The sequence below is a fragment of the Vicugna pacos genome, chromosome 29 (assembly GCF_048564905.1).
Source record: "Vicugna pacos chromosome 29, VicPac4, whole genome shotgun sequence".
NCBI lineage: Eukaryota > Metazoa > Chordata > Mammalia > Artiodactyla > Camelidae > Vicugna > Vicugna pacos.
In genome coordinates, this window is record NC_133015.1 from 19,747,711 (window position 1) to 19,760,228 (window position 12,518).

Genomic DNA, 12,518 nt, shown 5'->3' on the forward strand with positions numbered 1-12,518 from the left:
GTTCAGGAATGAAGGCAGAGCAGCAACAGCACATGATACCAGAGGGAGCAGCTTAAATTATTTTATTCTTCTCACCGCAGATTTGTAGTGTTTATATGAAAAGATACAGTAAAAGTAAGACTTACCACCACAATATATCGAGGTCTGTACTGAATGGTTCCAAACAAACCCAAAATGACGACTATTATATGTAGAAAATTTCCAAGAATGGGCGCCCACTGGAAGCCAAGGAAGTCAAAGATCTGCCTCTCTAAAGCTGAGAGCTACAACAAAGCAAAGAGAGTCCATGAGCATCTTACCCACGCACATCAGACCACTTTAATCTTGGTTTCACAGCTGGAGGAGGCTGGGTAGTCAATTTCAGCCCCACTTACGGACACCATTGTCGTTGAGACTGAGACACCCATTTCATGTACTCTTTTATGCGACTTCTCTGAGCAAATATACTAAGATAAATTTGAGCATCATGACTTCAAGTATATACAGATTTGAAGCCTATCAGGGGAGCTAGACATATACTTCTGAAACCATTTTCTGTAGCAGCAAATCCAGGCGGTTGCCTTAGGGTACCACACTTTATGATATTAACTCATCATACTTGGCACACTGTTTCAAAATGAAGCGTACTTATTTACTTACTTTGAGCTCACATCCCTGATCTAAAACTAAGTTAAACAGACCCTTTGAATCCTATTTTACTGAGATCATATAACTACATGAAAATTCATGTTAGATCAGGTTCAGTCCTTTTTAAATGCCCAAATAAAAATTATGTGGCAATAACAATTTTAGACATGTCTCAGTTTATTATATTTGCATTACATTTTTAAGTAATTCTAAAATATATTAAAATACACACTTAAACCATTTATGAGGAAACAGATGAATTTCACATAGTCCAGTGACTGCCAACAGTGTCATTATCATGTACAAATGATATTTATTGTATTTTATATCTCAAAATTTTTATAATTCCACCTGCTGTATTTGGACACAAATCTTATATATTTCAAGCATTTTTCTAGCTTTACTCTGATAAAATAGTAATTCTAAGAAAATGATCCAACGATTAACTACACTGACGAAACTGCAGATTTTAAATGAAAATGATACCCTGGGTATTTTCCTAGTTACATGGCAGGTGTATGCCTGAACAGCTTTAATTTCCTTGGACAGAAAGAAATGTCCTCTCTCCAGTGAGCTGAGTTGACCCTGGTGAAGATTCCCCTTCACCCAGCTGTGGAGGAGAAGGGAAAGGAGCGATACCCGAAGACAACCACACCAGAACCACCTTCGTTTCATGGTTATTTCCTGATCATCAAGTGATCTGCACCATTCCCTGCACTCAACCCTGGGAGGATGCACAGAAATGGCTTAAACACAAAATAATCAGACCAAGGTGAGAAGCAGCACCGTGTTCTCAATCCCCTGTTTGTCTCTGCTTGTGACTCTGGTTAGTTCCCAGGAACCTTCCCCTAAAAATGCAGCATTTTATTTATTGGACCATCAGTGATGTAAATATGCAGGTTTTCTTTAAGTGTCCAAACAGGATGGATGTGTTGAGGAAAAAAACCAAAAAGTCCTGAAGAGCAGCTGCAGGCAATTCATTCTGAAAAGCAACCCTGTTTTGAAGCTGTGGCGCATCACAAAACCCTTTAAAGCGAACTTTTCAAACAGGGAAAAACCGTCTTCTTTTCTGTCAGAAGACGCGCGGATAGCACTCTGTTTCACGGTATCAAAGAAAACGCAAGGAAAGAGAAGCCGAGGTAACACCACTTATTAGCAAATCTGCCTTTCTTATTGAGGGCGCCCTGTCTCCCTACTTATTAATATTTATTCTCTGATAACTTAAAATGGATTTATAGCGGCTTGATAAGAGCACAAAGAAACAGTCATAAAAACAAACAAACTGGGGGGAGACGGTGTCAAGGATGAGGGCAGAGGCAGCTAAAGCAACTATATAAACCACAAAAACTACTTTTGAGTATTGGATTTTAAAAAGTCAGCTGACAACGACAAAAAGCCCTTCAAAAGTAAACAAAATATTGTTGCATTTTGTATTAATTATTTTATCTAGTTTCCATGTTAAGCTGCTCAGTCGTTTAGTTTAGAGGCAAAAATAGTCTCTCTAAATGTCATCATCTCTAGAGATACCACTTTCTGCCTTACAGCTTGACCTTCATAAGAATAAAGACCTAGGGCCCCCAAATGAAATGAAATGATATCCAGGTTGCTTTGTTAACTCAAGAAAAGCATGAATATATTTTATGAATATATTTTAGAAACGTCTCTGTCAAACTGGTCTCACAATGATGTGGTCCAGCCGCTGGAGCAGACCAGGGAGGGCAGATCAGGTGCATCTCTTCCCAGCCCCACAGTCAGGAGTGACTTCAAGGTGAGAACTTGACATTGGCCACTGTATTTACCACATGGACATCGGGAAATGCTAAAAAAAAAACCAAAAACCCAAAGCCTTGTTTATTTGTTATGAGAGCCTACGGTTATATATTTACCTGTGATCCAAGTGAATATATGGCCCCTAGAGAACAGGGGCTCTGACTCAGGAAAGCAGTGAAGGGAAGTGATCACATGTGCAACGCAGCATCAAGAGGAAGCATCCAGCTCAGCTGAGAGCAGGGGATGGAGGGACAGCGGCCAAAGGAAATGAGAACGGGGACAGCATGAAGCATTCAGGAACTAGACTCTGAAGGCAAAGTGCATGTGAGCGGTGAAGGATGAACCAGGTCAGCTGAGCTTACATCTTCACTCTGACCAAGGAAAACTTGCTGGTTGGATGCTGTTACAAGTATTAAAAATGAGAAGGAAAATGACAATTTTGAAGTTAATGTGTTGGAATCCCTTATTGGAAGACCTTACGCGGCATCGAATTACATATTCCAGTTGTGGCTTTTCCCTCTCTCTCTTCTTTTTTTTTAAGGCAAATTAAAACCTGGTGTGAACAGTCCACCTGGACAATCCCTCAAAGGAAGGAGCTGTGACCTTTCCCGTTGAGCTCCATACAGGTGTGGAGGCCCTCCCCTCTCTATCCGTTGATACGTGCACAAAAAGTCAAGTGCTTTTCAGTTTAGGTTAAACCAAATATAATTAGGATAATTGAAACCATAGGTAAGGACTGGGCAAAACATTTCCTGGAAGGAAACTAAAAATAACTTTCGGGTTACTCACTGTTACGGATTATTTTAATAACTACGCTTCTCACATCAACCCAGTTGGCGTGACTAAATACACAAAGTTTCAAACTGTGGGGTTTAATTATGGGAAATGAGGATCTTATAATTGTGGGAACGCTTGAAATATTCCCTTCGGCATCATACATGTTTTGAAAAATTTCTTACACTTTACCAACAGGTTGTTGTCAAGAGAGGGGTCTTCAGACGTGTGTTCCAGCCCCGCAGACACCGAGGGAGACATGAGACAGACCAGGCCATAAAGAAACGAGGCAGGGAATGCTTCGCTTCCTCTTTTCCTACCAAGTCAGTAATGCGCTGGGTGAGAGCTCCACAAAAATTAGGCAGAAGGGAATAATCTGTTAGTGTTTGTTTGAGGAGGTCCCTGGATGGCTCAACAGGGTGGTTACGTCACCTGATTCAGTGTCTAAGCGCCCTCCCCTGCCAGAAATTACCCCATAGCCTCACTCCTCCCACTGTGCCAAGCAGACACCGACCTTAAAAAAGGCAGTTCCAGTCCATGAAGAGCTCAGGCCAGGAAGAAGGCAACTGTTGCAGCAAAAGCCCAAAGTGCCAATTTGTTACAGAACAGCGACTGAAGATGAAATTCCAGCCCTCCAGAGGAGCTGTAATAGATCCACGAGCGCTAACGCTGAACCCCGACAAACAGCTGGCGGGATCACGCCTGCTGTGGCCTTTCTGACGCCCACGGAGGTGTTACTTAAATGGCAGCTCAGCATGAGGAGACAGAAGAGAGGGTTATGGGCCAAACGTTTCTCTAAGGGCCTTTTCATGTCTTTATTTGTAGTAGAGGCCACCTGCAAAATTCCTTCTCTAAAGATTCGCCTTCAAGTGTGCATTTCAACAAGAACTAGATCTTTCATTTGGGAATGAAATGAAATGTTTCTTCTTTAGAAAATAATATTGAAAAAAATCTTGTCAAAGTATTTATGCTATAGGAAACCATTCTCACTTGAAAATTAGAATGTACAGTAGACATTAAGTAATAGTTAATGGTGTTAAAAGTAGGTTAACACCTCCCACTGTCTTATTATTATTAGTCCTGGGAAGGACGCTGCTGATGCAGCAGACCACTGAACATGGAGGACGTCTTCGACTGCAGAACTGCTGAAATCCTTAGATAATGACTGAGGTGTTTCGGGTGTAAACTTGCATTTTATTTTCTTCCTCACAATTATCACTAACCAAGAGCTATGATCTAATGTGGGGACATGGTCTTCATTAACTTCATATGGTGTCTTTATTCTTCACCGTCAGGGTGAGGCAGGAAGGAAGGGGGCAGGGCACAGCCATTCGAGGAATGACACAGCAATTAACACCAAGGTGGCGGAAAATTCAACCCCCAGTAGGCCCTGAGGCCCAAGATGGCGGGAGATCTGACTCCCATTAGGCCTCGAGCTTCATTATACGCTCATTGTAATATATTAGCATGGTGAATGACACAGCCACAGGCACCATGACAGTTCCAAGGCTGATCATAAAAGGTCAAAAAGTGGGCGGCCCCAATTCTGAGAGTCCCCATCCCGTCTCCAAAGTAGTTAGAAAGTCCTCTCACTTGTAAGCATATGGAATAACCCAGCTCATTAAAACCCAACAGCCCCACACCTTGTGGCCTTTCTCTTGCCTTCTTAAATGGCCTGTGCTCTGTCTATGGAGTATGTGTCCCTCTGAATAAATCCACTTTTACTCAACTGTGGCTCACTCTTGAATTCTTACCTGTGTGAAGCCAAGGACCCACACTTGGCAGGGCCCTTCCCAGGAACCCAACTGAGACCAGCACGGGGCCATCCTCTCGTCCCACAAACTTAATTAACCACTTTTCAATCGTGCTCGTGCTTTTTGGACATTAAAATGTTTCTCAGAAGACCAGGAAGCTGGATCGGCCTCTTGGTTTCCAGGCATTTTTATTTTGTAAGTGTACAAATTGACTCAATAGATTAGGACCTATCATGTGTTCTGTTTTCTGGTCCCTCTTCTAGTGGTAGGGGCTAAATAAGTCAGTTTACGCAGCTACACCAATCATACAGAGATACACTGACGACCTCCTGAGCTTTTATCTCAGACATGCTTCCTCCCTCGCTTCTAGTGAATATGCGTATTTGTAAATTTTGTTATAAGGATAATGCATTTGCTATAATTTTATGTTCAGTAAGTATAATTACTGTTCCGTACAGCTACCTAAAGTGATAATAATAATACAGAAGAACACATTTATGGTGCTTTCATCTATTAAATAGGTTCTGGCACCAACTCCAGTCTGTGTGGAGGTGCTTTGTCCACACCAATAAACAATTCTTGGGAGCCCAGCTGTGTGTTCTAGAATTCAACTCAGTTCTGACACGACCTACCAGGAGACAGCATCAGACTCCACATGCTAAGGGTTCAGCCCAAGAGGACTGCTTTCTGCACCCCGCCAACTTCAGATGTTAGTCTCAAGTCCAGGGTGCTATCTGTCCTTCTGACCGGCTGGTTAATAAATCAGAGGTTCCCAAGACCCCTTCCTCAGGTTTGATTAATTTGCTAGGGTCACTCCCAGAACTCAGAGAAACATTTTACTTAGTAGATTGCTGGTTTACTACAAAAGGATATAACTCAGGAACAGCCGAATGGATGAGAAGCACAGGGCAAGGTGTGGGGAAAGGGAAGGGGGCTTCCACACCCTCTCCCAGCACGCCACCCTTGGGCACTTCCACATGTCCCCGACTGGAAATCTCTCTGGACCTTCCTCTCCTTTTGGTTTTTCATGGTGGCTTCATTGCATAGGCACGATTGATTAAGTCCTTGACCACTGATGATTGAACTTGATCTCCAGCCTCTCTCCTCTCTTCTCCCAGAGGCTGGGACTGAAAGTTCCAGTCCTCTAATCAACTGGTTAGTTCTCCTGACAATCAACCTCCCTCCTTAGGAGCTTTCCAAAAGTCACCTTGTTAACATGACAGAAGAAACCTTTGTCTCTCTCGTTGCTTAGGAAATTCCAAGGGTTTTTGGAGCTGCGAGCCAGAAAGGAGGTATGAAGACCAACTATATATTTCTTACTATAGATGACAATATCATCCCTATGTCTCAGAGTGCATATCTACTCTAAAGTAAAAGAAGAACGCATGTTTTTACAAATCTATTTCCATTTCTGAGAAAGTTGGGGGAAAAGAGCAAGCTAATATTTGCCCACCATCTACTTCATGGCAAGCATTACATATAGCTTTTCTTTAACTGCCAATAAAAACCTCATGAAGCAAATATTTTACCCTGTTTTTACAGAGCTTTAAGGGCTATCTACACACTCAAGAAACTCAACTAGTTGGTATTAGAATCAGTATGAGAACCAACCTCAGTCAGACTCCAGATTCCAAATTTTTTATACTACAGTATGACCTTTCCCTGAAGGTTTAGATTAATTCCTACATTGCCTAAATGTTTTACTAAAAATATATGTACAGTTTAGAAAGTGCTTTCACAGACTTCTTCATTTGTTCAAGGTTTCAATCAAAATCACTTGTCAAGCCAAGAACCAGGAAGATCTCAAACTGAATGAAAATAAGACAAGCAACAGATGGCAACACCAAGAGGAGAGAGATATGAAAATTATCTAAGATGTTAAAGCAGCCATAATAAAAATTATTCAATAGGCAATTACAAGCATATTTGCAACAAAAAATTAGGAAGCCTCAAACAACAAAAAGTGAAATTCTCAGCAAAGAAAAAGGACATATAAAGAATTAAATGTTAATTTAGGACTCAAAATACAGTAACTGAAATAAAAAGCTCAGTGGGCTTAACAACAGAAAGGAAAGGACAGAGGAAAGGAATCAGTGAACTAGATAGAACAATAAAGATGAGATGTGTGTGGTTCCAGCTTTATGAGAAGGGTCCTACACTGCCGGCTTGGGTACTTCTTTGGAATTTATTTCTTCTACCCCATTCTAGGGTTAGAGTAAGGGTTAGGGTCAGGTTTACAGCAAAATGATTCAGTTATATATATATATATATACACACACACATATACATTATATATATATATATATATATATATATATACACACACATATACATACATACATTTTTTTCAATTTCTTTTCAATTACAGCTTATTACAAGAAATTGAATATAGTCCCCTGTGCTGTACAGTAGGTTCTCGCCGCTTATCCACCTCACATGTAGTAATGTGTATCTGTCAATCCCAATTTCCCAAGCTATCTCCGCCCCCCGTAACCATAGTTTGTTTTCTATAAAACATTTTTTAAATCAGACATTTACAGTTGTTTTTAACAGCAGTGATGTTCAGGGAAAATTATTCTACTATTCTGTCAGAAATACGTCTTCCAAAATGTTTCTGATCTCAAGTAGTATATTGCCTTTACTACACGTTCTCCTTAAGGAATTTAAAAATTCTGCTAATTTTTTTTATTAGGAAACTACTGACATAGGTCATGCCTGGATTTTGAGGCAAAGTGGGAGCTTGCGCTCATTCAGTTCTCCATCAAGCAGTATCACTGTTTAATGTAAACACTGGAACAAATACAAGAAGAAATCCTCTTTGACAGCAGTGATTAAAATTTGATTTTTCATAATTAGGTTATGAATTTCTAGAAACTCATGATTCAGCCTGTGTTCAGTGGAAAAAATACTGCATGCTCATTCTCATCATGTGAACATTAGAGGGCCAAACAGCCTGTGGCATAAGATACAAAGTTTTAATAATCCAGGGCCTGGGTCAGCGTATGTTTGTATCAGACATCAAACAGCCACACAAAGAGCAAAGCAGTGTTTTGCATCCTGTATCTGTACAGTAAATATTTGTCAAGTAACATTCTCTCCTCTTCAGAGAAAGAAGACACTTTTTTTGAGAGAGAGAGAGAGAAATCGCAGTGAAAATATTTGGTGGGTAGTTTTGCTTTAACTCATGATAGATTGAGTAAATAAAATGGGCATCTCCATGAGTTGGGTGAAATAAAGGAAATGGTTTGACAAGTGAAGAAGTAACTCCTGAATGGAGAAATAAGGAGATGAATACTGCGATGATTTATTTATGGTATGTTTCTACATTAAGGTGATAAAAATGGTCATACTAGCCTCATTACCCTTCCCTAAATTACTGAATCCTACATAACTTTTACATGGAAGGAGATTTGGAGCTTTTGTTTCTTTGTCTCCAGCACATCCAGCACCATCTGCTTTTCCTCTCCTAGCCTTCTCGCCATGGCAACACGTATTGATTCACCAGCGAGATCGCGATTGTATGGTCAACTTTATGTAACACTCTACTGCCAATCATGAATCCAGCAATCTCCTTTTCCTAACTTTGCTTTCAGAGTCACCTTCCAGCGACTGCGTCGCTGCATTCTAGGGCACGCCACCCAGAGCGGAGAGGTGGTATTTTTAGTAAAAGGTGCTTTTATCCCAGCAGCTGTCTCAGAGCCAGACCTTCTCCAGCAGTTCTTTTGTGAAAGTTAAGACCTGGCTGGCAACTAAAAGTGTGCACACTTGTCAACAGCATTAACTGAGATTTCAACATCTCAAACCAGACAAAAGAGAAGCAGGGGACCTGGCACCAATTTCAGAAATAGCACGTTTCTTGCTCCTTTGTTCCACACAGCGCCATTCAGGGGACGGTTTAATAAGAACTGGACGCTTCTTTAGTCATTGAATGGAGACATCCACGACACCAGAAATGTGAATGAATTGCTCATCAAGATCGGGCTTTCTTTCATCTTTACGGTTTAACTAAGAAGAGCTTGCAGGCGCTGCATTAGGACAGGTCACCAGTACAAAGAGATCATTAAACTCTCCATCAAGGGATTATCAGATTCACGTTGTGAACAGCTTGGCAAATTTATAGACTGGTAAGTTTCCAGTGGAACTCTGGAGTCAGAATGCTATTTTTCATCTAATAACTACTAAATGAATCAGAATAAATCTTCCAATAAGTGAGAAAAGGAAGACATATTTAGAAAGTAAAACATAGAGAACATAGAACTGATCGTGATATGTAAATGTTGCTCAAACAACGGTCAACAAGGTCCTCACCCTGTATTTCCTCAACAATTACGTTTCTGTGGCTCTACAATATTTAGAATATGTTGAATTCAATAGTTACATGTTGGGTAAGTGATTGTATGTTGGGTAAATGAAATATGATCAAGGCATAGGGAACTTAACGGAAAGACACACGTCCTCGACTACTTGGATATTTTGCAGGTAGTAAGACGATTGAAAACATTTGCCAAGAAATATCATCAACAAGATAGTTTTTCCATCCAAATATAGTAAAGGTACAGCAGGTCTTTCCAAGAGAGATGTTACTTAAGCCAAAGATGCAGGATCAAATAAAAGTACATGGCAAGCAATATCTCTGATATCAAAGTTTATCTACCAATATTTCAAGAGTAAGTATATTTCGCACATTTCCCATCTGACATCCGCACCTAAAAGTCTTCTTGCTGAAACTACTGGAAAAGTGATGGATTGGTTTTTACAATGATACACCTCTGGTGTCTCTGAATGCAACTCAAATTACCAACTTATTTCCAAAGGTCTCAAAACACCTGCTCAAAGGTAATAGCCTTCTGTCCTCTCTGACCTTTGTAGGTTGAATTAAAAGTTGATAAGTCAGAAGCAAGCCCTATTCCAGCATCAAACATTCAAACAATGCAATACCAATTTCTCTCGGTTTTTAATACTCTTATTTTCTCTTTTATCATAATTATGAAGGCACAGATAGGCATCCTTCCCCCCAGCTCCTTTGATTTTCCTCTTTGTCATGGTTCAATTGCACTGATACTTCAAACCAAACTAGTCCATGGTTGAAACAACAACAAAACAACAGAACAAAAACTCTATGGACGTATATAACTCTCTGTTCGAATTACAGAAGTCCAAACCAAACAGATACTGAACTTGAAGTGAAACTAGGGACCTTAGAGAGTCAGACTTTGCCTTTCCTTCCTCCATCCTAGCCCATCTCCCCTTATCTACTAGGAAGGAGCAGCATTCAAGAAATGCTAAAGCTGACGATGGAGTTACATTCACACATTCCAGAATAGCCACCAACAGAAGTTTTCTCTTCTTCAAATCATTATTCACTATGGGACTTTGCATAAACAGCCCAATATAAGAATGTTTGTCCTCTGCTCTCGAGGACTTAGTATGGGGTCAACAGTCTACCCAAAACCCACAGTCAAGCTGAGGAGATGGGCAGATAAATTAGTCACACGAATACCGTGGAGCAGTGATGGGGAGGAGGAAGAGAGTAGCAGAGATGACATCGGAAACCCCTAGCAGATCATCGGTAGCTCCAAGGGGCTTCTGGGACAACAGAGTCAGGGTATGTAAATAAAGTAAGGACTCTCCATTGTTTCCCTTATTTCAGTCAAAGACATATTTCATGTGTTCTTGCTGTTCGTGCTCACTCCCCTTCCCAGCTTCTATACAAAGGAGATCCTATTCTAAGAATCTGTGAGAATTTCTTACACTGTACAGCCCATCTAATTTTATAGGAACACATTAAATGCACCAAAGTCTTTTTATTTGTATAAAATGCAATGCTCATTTTCGCTTCAGAGAACTTTAATAAATATGAGTTTTTCCTTGCGAACCCTACTCTTTTAAAATCATTTCTACTCTCCATCTCTGGATAAACATTGCTTAAAGTAACTGTGTCTCATTGTTTGTACAGAATGTCTCAGACTGTAAGTTCAATCCAGCCAATGTCAGCGATGTTCTATCAATCTAGGCAATGCCAGAGATTTAAAAAAAAAAGAAGAGAGATCACTGTTTTCTTAAAAGGGCTTTAGAACCTAGTAGGAATGATAAGTCAAGTTCTTAAATGATGAAGCAGAACGCGATAAATGATAGAAAAGAGGTAAAGACCAGGTACTGCCCTAGTTCAGGGAGGAGATGAAATTATAGCTTCTTGAGTGTTCATATTTTTCAAAGGAAAAGAGGAAGCTGGTAAGAAAACGGAAGGATAAACTCCCTTTAAAGGCCATGGTATGATAGTGAAGCCAAAGAGAAAGAGAAATATTTACCAACAAAAGTGACATGACTGGAGATTCTAGCAAAAGGGAAATCGATATGGACATGCAAACTACAATCCTAAGAGCTTACAGTGACTTGTTGGTCTTCCACACTGGTTCTTACATCACTAGCAACAGCATTTGCTCATGCTTTTAATTCACGGGCCCATTCTTTCAAGGAACGTATACTGAGTGGTCTGCTAGGCTCTCCAGGTAGCAGGTGAGCAAAAGGAAACTCTTCTTTTCTCAGGAATGTTGCACCTCTAGACACACAAGGATGCCATGAAACATACGTGCAGATGTGAGTGTATGTGTGCATTTGCACCTGTAAGTATAATCTCTCAAATATTTGAATAAATATTAATCCAAAGACATTTATCTAGAAGTACAGATCACTTAAAGGAGAAAAAAAGAGTCAGAGATAAAAACAGAGAGGAAGAAACAAGCTGGGGGGAGACTGGGAGGGACAGACAAGAAGAGTGTCCGTCTGGATAAAAGAATCAACAGGTCAGTCTAAGAAAAAGAGACTTTGTTTGCCGTCAGTCAAACGATTCCAACATGGACTCACATTGTCAAATTGCTAAACATAATTTTCCCTTCTCTGATGAAAATGCAAAAAGTTAAAGTGACAACATCAGTGGCTAGCTGGTTTTACCTAATAACATCATTTTCAGATGGAAGGGTTGTAGGCAGGAAGATGAAGGGCCATACCTGTTACGGAAGATAGATTTTACACAAGATGAAAACCAAGACATGATTTTAAATTAGGAAAAAAAGTAATGCAATAACACTGATGAACACAGAGGATATTCCGCTAAGTGAAATAAGCCAGAACAAATATTGTATAATTCTGCTCATATGAGATATCTACAGTAGTCAAGCTCACAGAAGAACAGAATAGAGTAGTGGTTGCTGAGGGCAATGGAGAGAGAAACGGGGAACTGATACTCAGTGGATATAGAGTGTCAGTTAAGCAAGATGAAAAAGATCTGGAGATCTGCTTTACAACATGGTGCCTACAGTTCACAATACCGGATTTTGCACTTAAACGTTTGTTAAGAGGGTAGATCTCATGTTAAGTGTTACTACCACAATAAAAATTTAAATTAAAATATTAGAAAAAAATGTAACTTAGAACAAAAGAGGCCCAGAGAAAAGAGGTGTGGGGAAGAGGAGGGGGACATGCTACCCAGTTGGATTTAAAGATGAGGGAGTTTCACAGCACCTCGTTTGATACTGGGAATTCCTAACGGTCTATTATTCACTTTACTGAACGTCTGGATGAGGACAGTTAAAA

At 40.2% G+C, this 12,518-nt stretch overlaps 1 protein-coding gene across 1 annotated transcript in view; it reads right to left on the reverse strand.

The window, feature by feature from the left end:
- NKAIN3 (sodium/potassium transporting ATPase interacting 3) overlaps positions 1–12,518 on the reverse strand; it is a 409,711-nt gene that overhangs the window by 204,336 nt on the left and 192,857 nt on the right. The window contains exon 2 of the mRNA XM_072951671.1: positions 126–263. Coding sequence (XP_072807772.1) covers positions 126–263 — 138 coding nt within the window. The remainder of the gene's footprint in view (positions 1–125; positions 264–12,518) is intronic.